We start from the raw sequence: 24,871 nt of genomic DNA on the forward strand, positions 1-24,871 counted from the left end.
GCCTTCCATTTCAGCTAATCAAATTCAAGAGATGAATTAAGAAATTATTTACTCAAATATAATAAACATAATATGGAATGCTTTGGAAAATCCAGCTTTTAGCTGATTTCAAGCTGGTCATGAGCTGGTCCAAGCTTGTCATTAGCTGGTCCAAGCTGGGAGACCTTAGACCTTGTACCAGCTAACATGTTCCAAAACACAGCTACCAGCTTAAGCTGGATTTTCCAGCAGGAAATCCAGCCATGATTACAGAACTTGTTAAATGTAAAAGAACAAATTTAGTGCATTTTGTGTACAGTACATTGCTGTAAAGTCTTTATCGCTGAGCCATTATATCACAAAAAACAGTCAATGGAACCTCTCAAAACATTTGCTCTTTCTTTTTTAACGAGGTCTGACCTGTCAAAAGCATCCAGACAGAGCACTGGAACAAATCAACACAACGGTAACATAGCAACAGCATTCTTTTCCAACAAAGAGTGTCAGCATAGCTGGTATGCATACTGAAGATGCCTCGACAGACACAGACCATCACAAAACACATGCTACTAAACCTTTTTGTGTAAAACTCACTTTTTGGAATCACTGTCCTTTGTTTGGGTGCAAGCCCTGAGAAAATGGTTTAAACCAGTTTATTAAATATAAAGTTTCTGTCTTTGTTCATGAATTTTGTGGGTAAATTCAGATAATTATATTAGACATTCTGTAGGCTTGTGAGACACAGCACAAATGAATAGCAGATTAAAAAAACAAATCTCTATTTATTACTCTCTCTGTCTCTCAGCTTTTCATAAACATGCAAAAGTCTGCCTGTTGTGTGTGTGAGATGTAAACAGTGTTCCACAGAGAGGAAGGAGAATTTTATCAGTTTCTCAGCTTTATCTGTGTTAAAAAAAAACTTAATTTAGAATTATCTTTACTATATTTTGAACATAGGGGGGAAAGAAAAATAAATGCATTCATTTACTCTGATTAAATCTGTTTGAGTAAACAAAGACACATTTTAAGTTCCTTCATTCAGAATTTGGTGCCATGTCGCCCTCGTGTGGCTCTTAGTATGAAAATCTTATGTCTGAGTTTTCGCAGCAACACAGACAGGAACAAAAGGTAAAACGACCTCTAAAACGTATCTGCTTCGCGACCTCATGAAAGAGAGAGACACAAATTGAGGTACTGAACTTTGAAGACAAAGGGAATGTGTTTGCATGTGTAAACCAGTAGTTCTTAACTAGAGGGTTGTGATGCAAAAATGGGTCGCTGGTCTGTGCTGAAAAAAACAATGCTAAATGCAACGAAACAAGACTATAACAGCAAAATACATTGGTTGATAAAATGTCAACTTGTAAAACGGCAGAGAGAATGCTTCCAATGTCTTTTGTTGATTACATTAAAGGCTGTGGGTCCAATCAAACTTCATGGTGTTTTGGAGCAAATGTATCTGTAATTTGGTAATAAAACAAAGAAGTCTAAAGTTTTAGGCTGGTAAACCACACTTCTGCTGGTGTTTATGCATTTACAAAATTGTAAAAATGTCCTATTCAGTCTATGACATGTTTAGAATTTTGCATATTGCAAAGTTCATGGAATTAGATTCTGATGTTTGATTAAAGACATTTTGGATTACTTAAGAGTAAACAATTTTGATTCTGAGTTGGGCCGCCACTTGTTGCCTGATGTAAAATCTGGTTCCTGAAGCAAAACTAGTTGAGAAACACTGTTTTAAAGGATACTGCTGTGATTGATTGAGAGATTGAATATGTGTGAGTGTGCATTTGTTTGTAATAAGCAAATGATAAAAGGTGGGTGAATCCTAGTAATGCTACTGTGGAGGGGGTGGAAAAAAGTCACTGTTTCAAGCCAATTGGGCCATGGCCTAGAACTGAGTGAATACATAGGCAACACGTGAGGGGATTGCCAACACGTGGGTAAGCCATTTCATCTCTTGACTGTACTATGAGAAAAGATTACATTTAAAAATGTTTCTTGCATTTTTTTTCTCGTTTGTAATTCCTCATCCCTAGTTGCTTTTGTTACTTTTACAAAAGCAACTCCCAAAAATCTCCCAAAAGTTTTTGCTGTCAAAAACATGATGCTAAATTGCTTCCTCCATCCTCTATGAATATCACTCCTGCCCCCTCTTTAATCACAGAATCTGTGTACGCATTACTTATATTCACCCACTGTGAGGTCTCATCTCTGAAATGTAATTTCTGAAGCAATCAGTGTCTGTGTATTTTATGGCATTAAGAAGATTAGATAACTGCTAAATACAGGTCAGCAGTGCTGTCGGGTGTCTTTTATGTGGCAACGTTTTTTTTCCAAAAGGTGATACAAACCTGAGAGCTACATTAGAGAATGTTCGGCGGCTTTTGGACAAAGCTGAAACTGCCTAAACAAGCACCACCTTGCCAGTTGGCACACTATTGGACAGAGCTGTGCTGTAACCATGACAACAGTGCCAGAAAGACCAGAGAGCAAGGGGAAAAAGTTTAACCCAAACAGAGTGAAAGCATATTCAAAACACAATAATGCCCCTGCCATTATCTCGAAAAGCTGAGACTTAATGGAAAATGACTTCCTGTCCTGTATTAATTTTCAGTTCTGTCTCATACTAGTATCCTAAAATAGCTTTTCTCAAGGGAATAACAGGAATGTGTCTCCTCTGTGACAGCTGCCCCACTGTACAGTATATAATTAGGGTATAATTAGGGTTAACAAGGAATTTTTTTTAGGTTACAAACTGGTAATTACAAGAGTATTATGCTATAAACGTAGTTTATAAGAAAATTTATGGTGTTCCCATAATTCAAATTGCTTAATAAAGAAAAACTATGTTTGTTTTTTTTATGTAAAAATGCAGATTTTTTTTTGTGAGGTTTAGGGTATAGGGGATAGTATCTATAATTCGTACAGTATAAATTCGTACAGTATAAAAAAATCGTTATATCTATGGAGAGTCCTCATAAGGATAGCCACACCAACATGCACGTGTGTGTGTGTGTGTGTGTGTGTGTGTGTGTGTGTGTGTGTGTGTGTGTGTGTGTGTGTGTGTTTATGAGGAGGAGGGCAGCTCAAAGCACTGAGATTGTGTTGGGTAAATATAGTCTTTGGGCAGCCACAAGTTCTACACAAGCTTTTAAGAAGGTCTCAGGAATTTACATCCATGTGTTATTCCTGACTGCTCTATGCTTTTACCAGAAAGCTCTGACCATGTAAACCCCAAAAACTCATCCTCCAGGACTGAAATCTAACTCCACTAAAAAAGCCAATGACAGCTCAAATGCAAAGCCTGTCTCCTCAATCCTCTACAGCCATTAGATTCTCTATAACTTTAACCTTTTAGAAGAACCAACCGTTTTAAATAAAAAAATTAAAAGTGAAGGAAAACTTCACCCATGACATCTTGGGCACTTTCTGACAAAATTCTGCCCATTAAAAACACTCACACAATTGTGATGTGTACATACACACAAACATACAGAGCCAGTAAAAAGTTTGGAAGCACTTGAATGATAGAATGTACAGTATGTATAATTATTTCATCATTATATATTGAATTATTGATATATGAGGGCTTTCTCAGCAAATATTTGTAATTAATCGGGACATCATGTAATTAATTTGATTAAAAATTGTAATCAACTGACAGCCCTAATATATATATATATATATATACATTTGTTGCCAGAAGTTTGGAATAATGTAAAAATGTTGCTGTTTTGGAAGGAAATTGGTACTTTAATTCACCTTAGTGACATTCAACTGATCACAAAGTATAGTCAGGACATTACTGTTGCAAAAAACAGCACCATTACTATTTCAAAAAAGTCATTTTTGATCAAATCTAGACAGGCCCCATTTCAGGCAGCCATCACTCCCAACAACTTATCCTTGAGTAATCATGCTAAATTGCTAATTTGGTACTAGAAAATAACTTGCCATTATATCAAACGGTGCTGAAAGCTATTTGGTTCATTAAATGAATCTTAACATTGTCTTTGTGTTTGTTTTTGAGTTGCCACAGTATGCAATAGACTGGCATGGCTTAAGGTCAATATTAGGTCAGAAATGGCAAAAAAGAAACAGCTTTCTCTAGAAACTTGTCAGCCAATCACTGTTATGAAGAATGAAGGCTACACAATGCTTGAAATTGCCAAACAAACTGAAGATTTCATGCAAAGGTGTACACTACAGTCTTCAAAGACAGAGGACAACTGGCTCTAACAAAGGCAGAAAGAGATGTGGGATGTACAACTATACAAGAGGATAAGTACATCAGAGTCTCTAGTTTGAGAAATAGATGCCTCACATACCCTCAGTTTATAGCTTCATTGAATTCTACCCGCTCAACACCAGATTCATGTACATCAGTGAAGAGAAGACTCGGAGGTGCAGGCCTTATGGGAAGAATTGCAAAGAAAAAGCCACTTTTGAAAAACAAAAAGAAAAGGATAGAGTGGGAAAAGAAACAGACATTGGGCAACAGATAATTGGAAAAGAGTGTTATGGATCTTAACCTCATTGAGCTTTTGTGGGATCAGCTAGACTGTAAGCTGCACGAGAATTGCCCAACAGCCACATCATGGCAAGTGCTACAATAAGTGTGGAGTGAAATGTCAGCTGAGTATCTGGACAAATTGACAGCTAGAATGCCAAGGATCTGCAAAGCTGTCATTGCTGCACATGGAGGATTTTTTGATGAGAACTCTTTGAAGAGGTTTAAGAAGTTCTGAACATTGTATTCAAATTGTAATAGTAATTTTTCACGTTATTAATGTCCTGACTATACATTGTGATCAGTTGAATGCCGCTTTGTTGAATAAAAGTACCAATTTCTTTCCATAAGAGCAAAATCTGTACATTTTTCCAAACTTTTGGCTGCGAGTGTATATATATAAATATATATATTATTATTTTTTTTTATTTGACGAAACTTAACCTTTAAACAAATACAACTGAAATGGATGTGATGGACCAGACATTGAAGAAAAAAAGCCAACAATTGCCAAGCATTTGGAAATTCCTTGAATACTGTTTATAATGCACCCCAGGGCAGTGTTTCCTACAGATTTCTGCTTTTATAATAATATTTTTATTTAAATGAAAATATCATATATCACTTATTCCAAATAAAATGATTGCAAATGTTTCTTCCACTACACCTCATAAGAACAACAAATGTAATGACTGATTTCAGTTTCAAAAACATTTAAGCGGAAGTGAAATTGGAGCAGAATGGTCTGACACCTCCGATTAAAATTTATTATATATTATTACGAACGCAACAGGATGGCATTATTTTGGGGTACAATTTTTTTTTTTTTATCTCAACATTCAATCCAGACTACAAACTCATAATTTGGCTCAAATATATCCTACTGGTGCAGGAAACACTGTCACAGACGGCACCTCATGAAGTTTGTTAAGCTGTAAACTAGGCAAAGGGTGGCTATTTTGAGGATTAAAAAATATAAAGTTTGTTTTCTAGGTCACTGCATAATTTCATAGGTATGATGACTTGTGGAATATAGTAATAATAGAGAATGAATAGGTGTGTCCAAACTTGTGACTGATATACAGACACTCATGACAGACACTGACATACCAGCCTCTCCATCTCCTGCTCACGCATCCTTTCCTCTCTTTGCCAGCGATGGTACTCCAGTAAGTCTTCCTCTTTTTCGCTGACCTCTGATATGCTGTTCTTGCGTTCCTGTGTACGTGGCTGGACCTGTCGTGGCTCTCTCTGGTTCTTTCTTTGGTTCCGGGGACTGGTGAGAGGAGACATCAAAGTCTCAGAGCTAAGAGCTGGGGTGAGACCAGCCCTCTGCCTACCTCCAGGTCCACCTGGCTGGTCCTTCAATAATCCTGATACAGGAGATGGACTTCTGGCTCGCAGCCTGCTATTTCCTACTTCTTCCTCTGTTGTGATTCGTTGTTGGAGTCGAGGACTCTCTTGCACGCTCCGACCTGTTTGGCTGCGAGGGGTCAGGGGAATGCTAGGTAGAACTCCAGGGAGAACAGGCACTCCTAGGACACCTCTGCGTGCTGCCGAGGGGCTGAGAGGAGGGAGATCATGCATGCTGGATGGCTCGATGCAACGGCGGGTGGATTGGGGGCTCTCGGGATGGAAGAGTGGGCGTGAGTGGGACTGGTTGGACTGAAGACTGGAAGAACTTTCTTGGACAGAGGAGCCAACACTGGATCTTGGGCTTGAAGAGGCTGGTGATGAAGAGGTTGTGACAGACTTTAGGCTTAGCCTGGCACTGGCCTGTCTGCCCAAATCTCCAGATGCAATTGAGACAGAGCCACAAGAGGAACCATGGGCAAGGTTTGGACTCTCAGTTCCACCTCTGATTAGAGCAGCCTGGTTTGGGTATTTATGGTTTGTAGTGGGGCTTGGGGGGGGTTCAGACAAGGCTTTCCTCTGAATCCTGGGACTTTCTTGTTCCTTTAGCCCCCCATTAGAGCTGCTGGCCTTGGATGTAAAAGTGCGTGGTTGTGGCACTGGGGACTGGACAGCATGGTTGTAGTTGGTGGAACGAGTATTAGCAGAGTCCAAACAAGTCCCTGGACTGCTAACCACAGATGGGATGGAAAGGGAAGAGAAAGGAGGACTGCTATTTTCATAGCTGGAGCTTAAAGACATAGCACCAGGACTGTTTGGAGGAGAGACAAGCCTGTGGCCACCCCCGTTGAGCATGGAAGATTGTGAAATGGGGAGGCGTGTTTGTTTATGGTGCTCAGAAGAAGAAGCCTGGGCTTCTTCCATAGACAAAGAGTTCATAATATCATGGAGGTCTTTCTCAATAGAGCGGACAAGAGTGCCATGTCCAGGACGAGTTTGCTCGTGCAAAGGAACATGGTTTCCATTGAGCTGGCCATGGGCTTCTGTGGAAGATACAAAGCATACATTTTAATTATCTTCAATGTCAAAATTATATGACTCCACATCACAAAAACAGATACAGTATACACATACAAATATGAACACAAATAAGCACACACATACCTAAACACTCATACTCAAAACATTTTTACAACAAGAACAAAACAATCCCTACACTCTGAAAAGTGTATTTAAGGAAGGGTTTTACATCCATGTACCTTTCTTCCATTGTTAAATAATAAATTGAGACATGTCATTTCATTTGGTCTCTCACTGCAATGTAATCAGATGAGGATTTGAAAATTCTATATTTAAAACTGACTAGACCATATTTCACTCATACCACATGTGCTGTACACACATGCAGGACAGGGCTGGGCATAATGCATGCAAACAAACACCTCCCCCCACAATTTCTACACTCAAACTGGGACTGGGTGTGGCGCTCAGCCCACAGACTGGATGGCAGGCATCCCACCCTCAGTACAAAGGTCAGGGCGGACAGAGAAGAATAGAGCCTGAATTACGACATGACTCATTCTGCACATTCTAGACCATCTGAAAGGATTGAATACAGTGCAATCTCTGCAGCCAGAGCCACCAATGCACTAACACCACAATAAACATGTTAATTTAGTCAGTGCCATGGTGCAGTGGGTAGAGCATGTGCATGTTAGCTCACAGGGATGCAGGCTTTAATAAAGTCTGCGTCACATCCCTATCCCATTACCTCCCTATCTCTCCCAATATTATTTTATCATCCACAATCGATTTCTGAAAAGTGAAATTACAATAATTTCTTATTAGTATAACTTTGGAAGCTAGAATTATAAACGTTGGAGGTATGGCCTACCAGTTAGACACACATGCTCAAAATACCTATAGCCAAGGTGCTCATGTGGGAGACCCACATTTTTGTATCTTTTGCATGCAAATCCCATTCCTCCCTCTTGTTGAAAAAGTATAAAATTCTACATAAATAAAGTTTGATGTGAAACCTGAAAAAGATCCATTCAGCCATTATTGAATATCCAGTAGCTTACTATTTACCAAAAGACACAGTAGCTTTTCTGAAACGAAAAGTCTAAATTATGTACAATTACAGGAAATTTAAAAGTGCAGACCAGCACCTTACATTAAACCAAAGTATATAATGTTTAAAGCTGTTTTTGAACTCATAATTAAAGACCACCACGAATAGGGTCAGTCACTTAAACAATGATGCAACAGAACTCTGACCTGTCCTCTGCACCTGGCAGTTTACACCCTCACTGGCCCCACAACAATGAGATTTTCAGTGTCGTCATGGTGTCACACTCCTTCAAATGTCCAATGTGGTACAAAAAGTATTGAAACCAAACAGGGTCAAAGCCAAGGTCACAAAGCAGGGACTTTCCAGCAGTTTATAAAGTGCCTGCGGCCATTCAAATTCCCATTCTTTTCAAAGAAGCTATTTCTCCTCCTAGGATCTCACTTCTTGGTTTTGAGTCTATCATCTGATAGGAAAACTATGCTGAATGAGTGAGTGCAGTGTTTAAATGGGCAAAGATACAGAAGGAGTTTTCTCCAATAAAATGGGTATTAACAGACAAAGAGGTGGGATAGGCAGAGTTATTTTGGGCAGATTTGTGTCACCTGAGCAGTGTCTGGAACTTATTATAATTATCTAGTGTACAATGCTTCTCTGTGCCCCTTTTCCTATAACATCCTATAGTCATGTCGTAATTAAATTGGCAAAATGTGTCAGTACTTAGAAATGTAGCTCGCTCTTTTTTTCCTGAGTGCCTTCAAATTTCCTATATATAGAGTACAGAGCAATTGGCTGATTCTTTAAATGAACTGTACAGCATGATTTTTTTAAGGCATGTATACCTGTGTGATTCCTGTAAGCACTGGTAAGTCCAGGGTTTCCACCTGGCATCAAACTTTTCATCCTGAGGGCCTCCTCTGGGTGGTTAAATCGGAAAAAGGATGACTGACCAAAACACAGCATACACCCTGTGAAAAAGAGGCATGTGTAAGCACAAACAAACTAAAAACAAAGATTGAGATTGAACACACATAGCCTTCTATAGTGGAGATGCGGGTAAAAAAGCCAGGAAAAATTAAGGTTCACTGTAAGAAATGTTTTGTCAGGTTACTTAGCCTACAAAATCTTGCTTCATGTGTTAACATTTAAATCAACAATGAAAAAAAAAGAGTAATATGACAGAATTAACTGAAATAAACATTGTCCTTACTTAAAGAGAATTTATGCTTCTAAGTGCTGAATAAAGGGGTAATTGTAGCTTCGTAAAAATATCTTAACATTATTCTATCAAGGTAATCTATATAGAGCATCTAAATGAAATAAAACAGGGGTGTGGGTGAAACAAAACAAAGCCAAACAAAGAGCAATCAGTGTAAGTTACACGCACAGTATTCTGGGGGTATATTGTCTTGCCTGAGTCTGTCTTCGTTTTATTGCACCTGATATCATGGCTTATCTTGCCATAACATTTAATTCAAAGAAAGAGATTGAACTTATTTAGTCTATTAGATATAGAAACAAAAAATACACATATACACAGATATCTCCTATACATTCACAACATTTTGTCCCTTATGAAAGTGCATTGATAAATGGGACAAAGGGATCGATGCAGAGTCCGTCAACATGCCAGTGAATTATGATTCAGACTTCCATTTCGTAATGAACATTGGCACAGAAAGCACCGAGAGAATATAAGATCAGTATGACTCATTGCGGACTTATGGTACAGTAAAGTGGGGGACAGGATATGACTGGAAACACTTACATTGACCTCTATTTAATGCATACAGTTATACAATAGTCCACAAATAAAATGTATTCCCACTTATAAACACTCTGATGCCTGGGTCATCTCCGTGCCTATGTCACTTTGTTAATGTTTCTGTAATTAATATCTAAATGAAATAGCTTCCCTATTTCCCTTTTTGTTTGCTCATCTGTAATATGTCATACATTTCCTCTCGGATGCCAATAAGAGATTCAGCAGATGTCTTTGAGACGTTTATGATTTAAAATGTTTGTAAATCAGATCTTTCAAGATGTTTAGTAGATGTTAAATGGAATGTGATGCTTTCTAGATGAAAAGATCTAAAAACAGACATCTCAGAGACTTATGTGTGCTATCTGGGTAGGCTTTTCACATAAATGCCATCATAGGCAACTGGTGTCAATTCTCTCAGACCAATTAGACAAAATATGAATTTAGTAGACTTTTGATAAATGTGCAATAGGTCAAGTAAAGAATTATTAACCAACTAACAACAGATACTACGATCACAATGTACAAACATTTGCATTAGAGTGTTACAGTTTATAAGATAAGCTATATATAGTAGGCTATTTCAAATAACTATAGTTCAGCAGCTTGAGCCAATAAATCAAATCACCTAGTTCTATATATTTAATATCTCTGATAAGGCCCATAAACTAACACATTAAAATGATGAGTAAACTTTATATAGAATCCAATGGTTAATCAATAACTACAAGGTAACGACTTTTTCCTGCCTATAAAGCGATTGGATAAAGAGTAAAATATAGAAGAAAAAGCAATTTCACCTACCAGATTTAGAAAACAAAACTCATGGTTATATCCAATCGATTAGAAGATACACTGAGAAACGGCGACAAGTATGTTCTTGTAGTAACACACGTGTTGTGTGGAGTAGTAGCGCTGCGCGTGTCGCTGTCCGCAGCTTTTGTCATGTAAAGCGCGCGCGAGCGTCCACTCGGTGACTTCTGTTAAACACAAAACAGCGCAGCTGTCACCAGCCCGACTGTCGTCACATCAACATCCAAAAGACAAAGGAAGACGAAAAGAAGCAGTTAAGAGTCCAGCATCCAAGGATTAAACGGTAGAAAAGTAACCTCCTGTGTCAAAACTCTAGCCAGTAGTGTAGCCTACTTCGGGGATGCTTAAAGAAATACACACGTTACAAGGATGACGTCTATTCAGGGCTGTAGAAACCTCCAGCCTCATAAACACAAGCGTATTTTGAAGTCGCATGGGTGGCACCAGCACGCTGTACAGCTGTCCTCACGCGGGCTGTCTCATGTTATTGTCATGCACAGATTGTGAGCAGGGGGCGGGCTGCAAATCAGCCCAACTGGGACAATATTATCACTATTGCTGCTTATTACTTGAGCTGGTAGGAAATAAATTACTCTTTGCGTAACGTCAGAAATATATGCTTATAAATGGATGACTTTTTCACCAGACACATAGGATCTCCCATTTAAGCCTTGTAATATGTAAACTTAAAACACATTTGTTTATACATAACAGCTAATAATAAGATACAATGCTATTTTAGAATCTAAATAACCAAATTTGCAATTTCTGTATTACAATTCCCCAGTCCAGTGTATAGAACGTATATGGTTCAATGTGATTCCAAACTAGAGCAGGGCAAGGTCAAGTTCTTCAACGAGATCGTTCAAACAAACCCTCTTCATTATCTTTGCACAATTTCCTGGTCCCATGTATACCACAAATACGGACTGATGTGATTCCAAAGTAGACAGCCTGGAATAGCTCAAAAGTGTAGTGCGAGGTCAAGTTCAAACAGAAAGCCTTATCAAGCAAACATAAAGTGATTACACAAGAGGTTACTTTTTCATTAAAGTGCACAAATCTTGGCATCTTACCTGCCCTAGAAATGGCAAATATTTGATATAGAGTCCGGTATTCGAGCAGAGACTTATCTCTTTTTTACCTATATGATTATATGTTTAGAACCACACAAACTCCAGTCTGATAATAGCTGGAACATTTGCCATTATCCACTTTATGATTAAGTCCAACACACTCTCGTGGCGAAATAGTCAGGATTCGTACGACTTTTCTAAATTTGCCTAATTCGTATGATATCGTGCAACTGCACTCGTTTGAATTCCTACGACTTTCACTACAGCCAATGACGTCACTGGACATCGTTTCCATCTAATTCGTGACAATTACTTGCTTCTGTCACACACAACAGCTTCGTATCATATTTAAACACTCTACTGATTGGTTTAGATAAGGGGTTTGGGTAAGGGCATAATATTAATAAGTATGTTCTTAAAGCCTAGTGCTTGGAACTCACACTTTCTTCTGCATTAGACATTCGGGAATTTGCACGTGATGAAGTCATATGAGTTTATGTGAACAACATCGTGCAAAACCATATGAAATAGCCAACTCGTAAATGTTGATCGATTTTTCATGAGACCATGTTGCTAAGTCTCTTGATGGAAGACTTGGTGGAAGGCTGAATTTATCTATTAACTGTCACCAGAGTTCAAGGCAACGAGTTGAAAAAGAAAGTAAAAATCCCAAAGAAATGAACTTCAATAACAAATAGAAGTCAAACAAATGTGTAAAAAATATGTGCCTTTGTTTAACAAATTAAGTATTTTTTTTATCAATGCAGTTCTCCTTAAAAGAGTCAGAATTTGATATTCTACATTTCACATTCTTACATTTTGAAACCTTTATTTAACAGATTTGGATCAACAAGGAAATTAGTTTGAGAGTTACCTTAAAAACCTAGATCAACTGCAAAATTTTCCCCAAAAATAACCAATTGCTTACCTTGTGTGAGTCTAGCAGGCTTGGTAACTTTTAGGCCATCCATTGAGCACTGATTTCCACTAGGGTACAGAGTGATGGCTCCCCCCACATTTTCAATGTAGCAGTGTTGAGCAGTGACGCCCGGACCCTGAATGTTAATATCTGTGTTCCCATGGCCAAGTGTCGTCTTCCCTGTAACATGTCATGTAGATTCAGTTTATTGACATTGATTATTTAAATAATCAGTACATTGAAAACTACATTTCCTATCATTTCTACAAAAGATTCTGCAAATGCATGTAAAACTTAATTGATTGGACAAGGGTTTTGGAAAAATGGTACTGAAACAATTTTGAAGAACTTACTTTTTACCACTAATTTTGTTTTGATAAGATGAGGCTCTTGGTCAAACTTGGGCAAACAAACAAGCATAAAACATAGTGTGATTAGCTACTTTAAATAATTAGCATTAGAAAACAAAGTTGGAGCAATCATACCAAATGCTTACAGTACTACTGCAGTTTTGAGCCCTTTTCTCTGTCAAAGCTCATTTCAAAGACATGACAGACACTCCCCTCCTCCAGTGGCCGGCCCTGTCTGAGCTATTTCATTCAAAGTATCTAAGAAGCAGATGTGAGTAAAAAAGCCATAACCCAAGTCTTTTGTGACCATAGACATGATAGAGACAGTGGTGAGAAGATAGTGACAGGGGCGGGTCTGTGCTGCACTTTAGATAGAAGATTACCACAATTCATTGTATTAAAAAAGCTTTTCAGTCAGTCATCCACATGCCCTTAGACAAATGTGCATGCTCTCACTCAAGCACACACAGTAAAGCAACAGGGGGTTGTGTCAAAGTCAGGTCGTAACCCCATAATTCTGTCTCCAGTTCTAAAGCCACTCCCAGTGTGAATGCAATTTACAAGAAACAGCTGAACCAATCTGTGAGATATGGGCATATCTTGGAAATCTATTTATTTGCTGTGTCTTTTAACTGCGTTGAAGTAATACTTGTTAATGGTGAGTCTATTTTACAACAGCAATCAATGCAAAATGGGCAGTGGTGGCTCAGCGGTCAAGGCTCTGGGTTACTGACCAGAAGGTTGGGGGTTCAAGCCCCAACACCACCAAGACACCACTGTTGGGCCCTTGAGCAAGGCCCTTGAACCTATCTGCTCCAGGGGTGCCGTATCATGGCTGACCCTGCACTCTGACCCCAGCTTAGCTGGGATATGTGAAAAATAAATAATTTCACCATTTATATGCAGAAATGTGTGACAATTGATCAATTTATTTTTTATTAAAATAGATCAATCAATTGATATACTACCACTGTCTTTATGTATTTGGGTAGTTGACATGAAATATGTCCTGCGGTGCGACATGCTATACTCCACCTAAAACTATTTTAAACAACATTTTGCTTATTTTTTATAATTATTATGCATGCAACTTGTATGGCATCATTAATCGAGAAAATTATGGAATATTCTCACTTTTAAAAATGTATTTGTCAAACCACTGGATCTTTTCGAATTAACAAGTGAAGACAAAACGGGATTGAAAATGGTGAAAATATTTACCAGTTACAGGATCTAAAATATAAACATAGCCTTATACTGTACATTCATAAAAATGTAACCTAAAACCTTGATAATGATAAAAAGAAGAATCCATGTTATGCGTCAAGTACCCAATGTCAAGTAATTTTATACATAAGTGTTGGACATCTTGTGTATTCAGTCCCTCATGGCATATAAAATGTTTCGCTAATGAATAGTCCACTACATCCACTTCCTCTTGGATTCATACTTGCTCTCATTCTTCATCAGTGTCAGGGGAGGAGAAGTCCTCTATTTGTCATTCTTTATGAGATAAAGCACAGCCAAGCTATGAGGACAGTACAGTGAGGTTTGTCCTCTCTCATGAACTTCCTATACCCATCACAGCACAAACACATACACACAGAGTAACTGATCTTAATTTGGAGTTCCCAATTTCTCAATTGGCATTTCCTCTGCCAGGAGATCATAGAATTAGGGCCAGAGAATTTGAAATAAGCATTGATTTTTTTTATTTGATTTGAAATCTTTATTTCGAACATGGAAAAGAAAGTATATAAAAATATAAAACAATGTTTAAAAACATAAGAGAACAAAACAAAACAAATGAGCAGCAAAAAAAATATATATATACTTCTTTCCTGTTGACATACTTCTATTACATGTGCGAAAAGGAGTAGGAAGAAGTAAAACTTTTATACTCCTACCCCCTTAATTCTTACAGTCATTCAATTTACAATTTTTATATTATTATTATCATATTGTTCTATACATCCATACACATATATATATATATATATATATATATATATATATATATATATATATATATATATATACACACATACACATATATACATATAAATACATACACATACACACATCCATACACATGCATACCCACATACACATCATTGTTACCACTGACAAGTATTTATTTCTCTAACCTCAATTTTGTACTTATTCAAGCAGCAAAAAATAAATAAATAAATAAAAACAAAAACAAAAAAAACAACCAAAAATAACAAAGCAAACAAACAAAGAAAAACAACATAAACAATGGAGCACTCCTACTTTCACTACAGTGCTTCCTGATACCTCTTGAAAATAATTTCTCTATACATTTTTTTTAAATAGGAATATGTTTGAGCATTGCTTTAGTTTATCATTTAGTTTATTCCACAATTTAACCCCGCAAATTGATAAACATAATCTTTTCCTTGTTGTTCTAAATCTATTATTCTTAAAATTTCCCCTTCCTCTTAAATTGTACTCTCCCTCCCTTTCAGAAAACATCTTTTGTATAGAGCATTGCCTCTAAACACAAATTACACAACAAACCACATCCTTAGTCAAATAATTGTGTCTGGATCTATTCTCAGGTACAAAGTAGATAGAATCTGATGGGGATATAAGGGTATGTATTATATTTAATTACTTTATAGTACGCTGATAGAACTCACCCTCTGGCAAGGGCAGTAGAGTTATAGCTGTACTCAAACGGCCACTTCCCAAGCTGACAAGATGGGGTCCTTCTGCCTGGACTTTGAGTGTCTTGCCTGTTTCAATGAGGTCCAGTGGTGTGCTCTGTATACATATTAAGAGAATACAATGGTAAAACTACTATGAACAGCAAGTGGGGTCCAAAGAGTTGAAGGAAGCTGTTAAAAGCTTTAGAAAAACAGTCAATTTTCCCTATTGGATCTTGCTGCTCCAGATACTGTAGCACAGGAGCAAGATTATAAACACAGACCAAAACACTTTCATCGTAAAACAAACAATTTAATTGCCACAGTTTTAATAGTGACTCCTATTTCACAACAGCAATCCCTTTACCACCATTTAAATCACTTATACTCTTTTGGATCACTACCCAAGGTTCCCACAACTGGATTAGTCTAATTTATTTAGGGCCATTGAGTACTGCAGGGACAGGCTAAAAGGCTAACTGGGATAAATGGGTTTAGCTCCATCAGGTTCCACCATGCAGTCTAAGAGGCTAACAAGATTTAGTTGTTAGATGAAAGACAAGCAACCAAGCCCCAATAAATGACCAAAAGAGGAACATATTCTTTCTCAGCATGTCACAGTTGGAGGTTCTCAAGGACAGCACAAGGATTATTTCCTTGGTAAATCACACTGTGGCATGAGGGGCGTGGTCATGTGTCAGTCTGCGGGAGAGGGAGAGTGGTAAGGCTCATCACCTGGGGCCGGTTGCACCAGCTGTGCGTATACTAGGCGTATGCTTAGTTGTGGCATAAATGGGCACTAAGTCACAATACTAGTTACGCAACACTAAATATTAGAGCGTTGCACCATTAAACTTAGGTAGGACGTAACCCTACATATAAACAAAATATTTATAGCAGATTCCGACCAGCAGTAACACATGGAATAAAAAGCAGACTCATTTAATGACATCAATGAGCTCATGTTTTGGCTGACAGGCATCAATCCTTTGACATATTCTATATGATGGTGTTGACATTTACACTCATTTACATTTATGAGAGAGAAAAAAATCGTACTTTTAAACAGCTTTTACATTTACATTTACATTTATTCATTTGGCAGACGCTTTTATCCAAAGCGACTTACAAAAGAGGAAGAAACATCAGCGAATCATCTTAGGGAGACAGTGGTACAAAAAGTGCCATATTACAAAGTATCACTATCATCAGAATAGTATACAAAACAGATTTAAATGCAACAGGAAATGTAAATTATTATTTTTTTTTTTTTTTTTGTGACCGGTTATGTGCTTTTGGAAATTGTTTCATTCAGCATGAAACAATTCAAACGGTGCAGTTTTCAGGATGCATCGCCCAGTGTCAAGTAGAGAGGGGAGAGTGTGATCAGAGAGCACGAAAGCCCTGAACCGAGAGTGTTTACTATTTGGAGTGCTTTCATTTATTTCAAAACTATTTATTTTCGGTTACCGTCGATTGTGTGTTTAAGGAGAAGAATAAAAGGACTGACCTTGAACCTGTTTCATTTTCACCTGACTCCTCCATTGCCCACAAACTGAGATCTTTACACACACTTTCGTCTCTCTTTGAGAGTTGTGAGGCATTGATGTTTTTAAAAGGAAAATAATATATTTTACTTATTTTAGTTTTATTTATTTATTCTTAAAATTATGTTACAAATCACGCAGGCTATGATGCACTAGAAAAGATTTTGGGAAACTAAAGTCAAGGGGGAGCAACCAGTGGGTGATTGTCAGTTGAGTATTAGGGATTGGAAATTTCACACAACTGCTTTCACCATCTAGGATACAAAACATTGCTGCTTGCACAGGGACTTTTCCCAATGGGGAAGTCGACTTGAGGGTCGTCTGTCGAAAGCAAATTTATATACAAAATAAATATTCAAAGATTTAAAGCGAGAAAAACTTCCAACATCATCAGGCCAGCCAATTTAAGTTGCAGTGGCAGAGTAAAGGACATGCAAATGCAACCCTGCAGGAAGATTTGATACGCATATAACCGGTCCTGCTCGACCTGCTCCGAACGGGATCAGAACCGGCATATCTGGCGTGGGAAATGTGCGCGCTAACGAGGAAGCTAAAGGCTACAGCCCCTAGCATCAGTCGATAGTGCACCTCTTGAGGCCAGGGGAGTGAGGTTTAAACACTGCACAGCTACCTACCAGCTGGCTACCGATACACACATGCTTTCTCATATTCATGGAAGTTGAATGGAACTAAAAATAATTAAAAATTAACAGCAAAACTGCAGTCTAAAAACACAGCTTCCATTAACAATGTTTGAAGTTGGGGCCTTGGTAGCTCAGCAAGTAAAGATGCTGACTACCACACCTGGAGTCAAAAGTTGAAATCTAGGTTGTGCTGAGTTACTCCAGTCAGGCTTCCTAAGCAACCAATTAGCCCTGTTGCAAGGGTGGTTAGAGTCACGTTGGGTTAACCCCCTCATGGTTGCTATAACCTGGTTCTCACTCTCAGTGGATAGGGAATAGCGTCGGAGGATAGCTGAACCTCCACACGCGTTAGGTCTCCGCAGTAACGCACACAACAAGCCATGTGATAAAATCGTGGATTGACAGTCTCAGATCTGGAGGCAACTGAGATTTGTCCTCTGCCACCTGGATTGAGGCAAGTCACTACACCACCACGAGGATTTAGAGCGTATTGAGAATTGGGCATTCCAAAAAGAAAAAACTAAGAAATTGAATGTATGAAGTGATTAAATGTCACAGTAGTTTGTTTTAACTCATATCATATGCTGACATCTCCTGATAGTAGGGCTATTGTCATGATCCTGCCATTTTGGTCTATTTTGAATCCGTGATGTTGCAAGATTGTGCCAGTTTGTTTGTTTTTTTGTTTGTTTGTTTTCTTCAATAAAGCACTTTTCATTACCATCCTGCATCTGGGGTCCTCCCTCAAATATATTGTGACTGCTATGAGACCGCTCCACACTTTCCATTGTTCTCTGACATTTTCTTTCCCAAACTGTTATGTGAACTTACTCCTGTTGTGCGTTGTTCATGTTCCTTTAGTGTGTTTAGTTATGTTTACAAATGTTTTGTTGAATCACAAAGAGTGGTGGTGGCATAGTGGGCTAAAGCGTAGAACTGGTAAGCAGAAGGTTGCCGGTTCGATCATCACAGCCACCACCATTGTGTCCTTGAGCAAAGCACTTAACTCCAGATTGCTCTGGGAGAAAATCTTTTTTTATATTATACCACTTCAAGTAAAAAGTTTACATTTAGATGCACATTGTTAATGAGAATTGTGCGGGGGTGCAAATAAATCTGGTATTCATATCCTTAATGCAAAATAAATTTGCAGAATTATTATTATTTAGATTCACGCTTAAATCTCAGACACTCACCTGTAGCACCTGATGAGTCTGGCGGCCATGTGCTGGAACATTGTGATTCAGCCTGTCCATGACTATGAAGTTATCAATCACTTCATGACACTAATTAAGATCCTGCTGGAAATAGAGAGATAGAGAAAGATTATTTTAAATATCCATTTTTCTTTAATATTCAGCTCATAAAAAGTGTGTGAATTTCAAGTAATGAGCCATAATTACAATACACGTTTGTTCTGTATATATAAAACAAACAGATCATTAGAATGAATAAGTGGATCTGGCATTTACAACTCTTAAAGCTTTTGCCATTGCTTGTCTAAAAGGAATAGTTTTCACTGTTACAACCCTGTGCGTGATGCTATTTTTTTTGTCCACCAGATGGCGTTGTCCCTACCAGGGTGGAGTTTAAGAGCAGGTGTTGAGATTTAGGTGCTGGAATGAGCAGCCAATAAAAAGCCCTTCTCCCCAGTGTGTTGGCCTCCCCTCCCCTCACCAGCACCTTTTTTTTTTTTTCAGCTTTTTTTGTTCTTTGTTTTTTATTTCCTTTTTTTACATATTTAGATTTTGTTACTTTGACTTTAAAATAAATATTATTCTTCTTTAAATTGTATCCTTGTGTGGCCTACCCTTCAAGTTACTCTGCATTGAGCCAGGTGGTTGTAACCCAAATAAAAAAAATCAATAAAGATTTTAAAAAAAAAATCCTTCTGTAGAACACAAATGAAGATTTTTAGAAGAAGGTCCATTCAATGCAGCTGAATGGGTACAAACACAGGTGCTATCCAAATTTTAGACAAAAAACGGTGATGCAGTGATCTAACGCATGCATACTGCAATTTACCAACTGTCGTGAACAGACTGGAGTCTGCATCTTCGTAGAAATACACCACATGAGTCACTGTGACTCATCACAAACACACACACACACACACACACACACACACACACACACACACACACACACACACACACGCACACACAGAGGGAACAGATGTAAGTGATTACCTATGGTGCAGACACATGTATATTACCATGAACAAACTACAATGGACCTTAGGTCAGTACACACATCACAACAAATGAGTCATTTTGAAACATCCCTATAAAACCCCCCTCTCTATCTCTGACTCATACCAGTGTCTCTGACAAAACACACTGGAAATCACATAGAAACAGACACACTAGACAAACTGAGCATCAGGGTCTATGTGGATCAGGTCTGTTTACATTGTGGAGACCAAACATCCCTACATGGGTACTAAAACCTTGAAACATTCAGATTGTGGGGACCAGCCAATGGTCCTCACAAGGAAAACAGCTTGGTAAACATACCAAATACACTGAACTTGCACTGAAATTTACAAAGAGTAGACTGAGCCAATACAGAATACCTTGTTCTTCCAAAAAATTGTCCATTTGTCCAAGAATTCTATCTCTGTATCACATCACAATTTCTAGATGCCACAAACCTCTATGTGGAGTGTCTGAGAGGACATCCTGAGTTGAAGAGGGATTTGAGAGGCAAAGATGTGTGAGACTAATAATAAAGAACCGTTCCCTCTACCGGCATATCCATTCATGGAAACTACTGAAATGAGACACTTTACTTCTCCAAACAAGCAAAGATAGGTTGGTTGCTCTGCAAACATATTGATTAACCAGAGATTATGGAAATGTATTGATCCTTTAGTAATGTATAGCTTTATCACAATAGCTGGTACATCGACAGACTTAGTCTTTTCCTCCATTCCCTTGCAATCCCATTTCTGTCCCCTTCATTCCTGATGTCATATTTGCAAGTGCAGCTGGCTAGTGCTGTATAGCTCACAATCAGGTCCAGTGTTTAACACAGAGAGAAGAGAGAACAGAAGGCCTCTGTCAATTTACCTTCTATGGTCGCTGGTCATACCATACCATCTTTCTCTCTCTCTCTCTCTCTCTCGTTGTTGTATTGTTTGTGCACTGGAAGCTTCTGTCACCAAGACAAAATTCCTTGTATGTTTAAGCATACTTGCAACAAAGCTCATTCTGATTCTGATTCTCTCTAACATACACTCACCACAACACAACAAAATCATATAATCTTGAGGCAAAGACACACATACAGTATAATGCAGGCACACACCTACACAAACATCACTGTCAGAAATTAACCAAGGTTTGGGGCAAAAAGTAAAAAAAAAAAAAAAAATTATTAATATATAGGGGCCAAAAAATTTCCTCATGATGAATTCCGGTTTTCTTTTTTGTATGTATTTCATCTGATGTATACTATTCTAGGCATATGTATTCTAATTATTGTTTGATGGTGAAAGTACTTTAATGAACTGAAAACAAAGTATTGACATTAAAGAATAACACATGCATTTTATACATTTAGAAAAACAAAACACGCCCTCAAAAGGTCTAAACGCCCCTAAAATCAATACCACTGTGCAAATACTACCCTCTAATAAAGAGACAAATCAGAGACAGCCTGACATTGCACCTCAATACAAACAGGGTGAATAACAAATATTATCACAAATAATCAGACAATAATTCACAAATAATATGATAAATGTTTCAATGTTCAAATATGTTGAATGGCTGCACAATTAATCAAATAAATAATTAACATTACAATTATAGCATGCTACAATTAACTCATCATGAAAAGTGTCATGTCCATGTTGTTCTACTCGTGTTGGGGCAAAATCTTCTAATATTTTCTTAAATGAATTAGTGTTGTAACAAATCACAGACATTGATTCAAAGACAAATCACAGATATTTTTTATTTATTTATTTATTTCCAAATTGGAATAACATTCCATTTTTTTTTCTACTTCCAAGACGGCCAATGAGAAGTTGACTGTTTAGGCAACTTGGTTTATTATGTATACAACAGCAATAATGTCATTCAGGAACACAGTTCTCAGCTTATTTGGATGTGCAGCCAACATAAAGAACATGGCATACAATTGATCCACCCAAAATAATTATTTTAATTAAAATGTAATTAATCACAATTACAATATCTATATTATGTAAATATTTGACAATTATGATTTTATTATAATCCTGGAGCCCAATAGTATCTCTTTATAAAATGATACACACAAACACAGCTCATGCGCACAAATATACCCTTCGCAGGCATGAGTATGTCATGCTGGTAAGTGGTGGGGCTTGCCTCTAAACATGTCATTATGTCTGCAGTTATGCTACTGTGTCCTGCCCTCTGCAGCAGAAAATAGACTCAACCACACCACAAAGCTCCTCTTACAGGAGTTATAATCATACAGGCTACAACAAACATACATACACACAAAAGCACACATGCATATGCATAGACACATGTAGCAGTATGTTAGAGTCACAGGATGAATGTAGAAAGAGGAATCACAGTCTGTGAATATGGAAAACAGAAGCCAAATATTTAATACTTAAAGGTCTGACCAATATTAAGACACTTTTGTTACTTGTATTTAACCTGGCTGGTCCCATTGAGATTTAAAATCTTTTAGACCAGACCAAGACAGGTAGCTGGATAAACAGACACATTAATTACACTTAATCAAACAAAAATACATGTTCAACATGGAATTAACCTTCTAAGGATTTTGATTCAGTTGAATTTAATGGATTGAAAGAACTTTAATGGTGTAAAGAAATGTTTTGTCCATAAGCCTGCACCTGTTTTCTGTGACATAAAAACGAATAAACATACTATTTCCACGCAATTTATATTGATATACTGCAACATTCACTGCAAAATGGCTTCAGTTACTTTAAAGTCAATCCATTATTAAAATCATCCAAACAAACACACATATCAGAGAAAACCAGTTAGAGATACTTAAGAATTAATCACAAGCTCATATGAAGTAATTAAAAGACTCACATCCCCTCACCATCTTCTTAACCCAAGAAATACCCACTCTGTAGCCTCATGGCCTTGTTTACTGACAGCCTCTGTGCAATGTCCGGTGTTTATGGCTTTGAGCTTTTAGCTGACCATCTATAGTCCAGCTCTCTGTCTTTGTTTGTCTCTGCTTCTCACTCATGACTCTTCCTGAATGCTCTGAAGTTCTGAAGGACAGAATTGCATACTACCACCACAGCTGGGATAGAGAAAGAGAAAGAGGGAGAGCAAGAGAGCGAGAGAGAGAGAGAGAGAGAGAGAGAGAGAGAGAGAGAGAGAATAAAGCGGTAGTATAGGACTGCACAGAAATTGGTCTCTGTCAGAATTTAGTGGTCTGTCTGTAGTTTTTGTACTCCAGGACCCACAAATAATTGTCACGTTTTGTGTTTAAATTTAGAAAGCTAACAGCAGGGACACATATCTGTGGCATCATGCAGAGGACATCTGTGAACTTGATTCACCTGTTTACAGGGGTGGAAAGAGTACTGAAAAATCATACTCAAGTAGAAGTACTGTTACTTCCCAAAATATTTAGTGTGAGTAGAGTAAAAGTAGCTGTCCTAAAAACTACTCAAGTAAGGGTAAAAGAGTAGCTCATTTAAAAGTACTCATGAGTAGTGAATATTGAATACTGAGTTGCAAAACCTATTCCCCATTATAATGAACACTGTATGCCAACTTTTAAAATACATCACTTATCTATGATAAACACTACATGAATCTTATTCCAAAAGATTATAGGGAGACATGATAACATATTAAATAATAAAATATAAAAAAAATATTTTCAATACACTTATCACCATTTTACATTGTAATCTATGAAACAATCACATCAAATTCAGTTTATTTGTAGGGTCTAAATCTCCCTTAATGCCAACAGAGCATTTTTGTTGTGCATAAAACATGTTCAAGCAATACAAGGAATGCAAAAAAATGCTAAATAAGCAGAATCACTTGGCACATCATGTCCTGCACAATAGAGGAGGTAGAGCGGACATGGGAAATGTTGTTTGATACAGGGGCTACATCAAGCTTAAAAAGGAATAATTCACCCAAAAATTAAAATTCTCTCCTCATGCCATCCTGAATGTGTATGACTTTCTTCTGCAGAACACAAATTAAGATTTATAGAAGAATATGTCAGCTCTTTTGGTCCATACAATGAAAGTGAATCTGTGCTAAAATATTGAAGCCCCACAAATCATATAAATCAGCATAAAAGTAATCTAATCCATGTGCCTCCAGTGGTTTAATCCATGTCTTCAGAAGCTATATGATAGATGTGGTGAGAAACAGATCAATATTTAATCCATTTTTACTATTAATTCTCCTCCCTGCTCTGTTAATCTCCACTTTAACATTCACCTTCTTGTGTTTTTGGTCATTCACATTCTTCATGCATATCCCCACCAGAATTTATGGCACAAAATTGATTAAATATTAATCTGTTTCTCACCCATACCTGTCATATAAATTCTGAAGTCATGGATTAAACCATTGGAGTTGTATGTATTACTTGTATGTTGCTTTTATGTGCTTTTTGGAGCGTCAACATTTTGGCACCCCTTCACTTACATTGAATGGACCTACAGAGCTGAAATATTCTTCTAAAAATCTTAATTTGTGTTCTGAAGAAAGAAAGTCATAGACAGATGGCATAAGGGTGAGTAAATGTTAAGAGAATTTTCATTTTTGTGTGAATTATTTCTTTAAGCAGCACATGGGGGGCCACATTGTCCTCCTTTTGTGATACAATGTTCAAAATTTATTTAGTTCTTGAATCTTTTAAGCCCAGAAATAGTTGTAACTCATTCTAATGCATGATGCACAATTTTCTGAAGTTTGTGACTGATGGAATGTTCTGCTGAAGTATTGCTCTACTAATGTTGATACTTTTCTATCTTTATAAAGGCTAAGAATAATTATAAAAACTTTTATCATCTCTACTTTCCTGTTAAATTATTACACCAATTAACACACTTTCTACATCAGGGGTCAGTATTATTAAAAATGACAAAAAATAAAAAGGACAATTAGCACAGTGAGAGACAGTACAGCGCCGACCAGTACACAGTAGTG

At 37.5% G+C, this 24,871-nt stretch overlaps 1 protein-coding gene across 11 annotated transcripts in view; it reads right to left on the reverse strand.

Annotated features, from left to right (window-relative positions):
* phldb1a (pleckstrin homology-like domain, family B, member 1a) overlaps window positions 1-24,871 on the reverse strand; it is a 65,198-nt gene that overhangs the window by 33,005 nt on the left and 7,322 nt on the right. For 7 of the 11 annotated variants that reach the window (XM_052114208.1, XM_052114241.1, XM_052114233.1 and 4 more), the window contains exons 2-6: window positions 18,896-19,000; window positions 15,503-15,626; window positions 12,499-12,669; window positions 8,762-8,887; window positions 5,606-6,891 (exon numbers count right to left, since the gene is read on the reverse strand). In XM_052114208.1, coding sequence (XP_051970168.1) covers window positions 5,606-6,891; window positions 8,762-8,887; window positions 12,499-12,669; window positions 15,503-15,626; window positions 18,896-18,955 — 1,767 coding nt within the window. In that variant the 5' untranslated portion in view covers window positions 18,956-19,000. Of the gene's footprint in view, window positions 1-5,605; window positions 6,892-8,761; window positions 8,888-10,485; window positions 10,662-12,498; window positions 12,670-15,502; window positions 15,627-18,895; window positions 19,001-22,768; window positions 22,989-24,871 lie in introns of those variants that run through there. The other 4 variants (XM_052114228.1, XM_052114216.1, XM_052114225.1 and 1 more) reach the window with 4 other exon arrangements.

The sequence above is a fragment of the Xyrauchen texanus genome, chromosome 4 (assembly GCF_025860055.1).
Source record: "Xyrauchen texanus isolate HMW12.3.18 chromosome 4, RBS_HiC_50CHRs, whole genome shotgun sequence".
Classification (NCBI taxonomy): Eukaryota; Metazoa; Chordata; class Actinopteri; order Cypriniformes; family Catostomidae; genus Xyrauchen; species Xyrauchen texanus.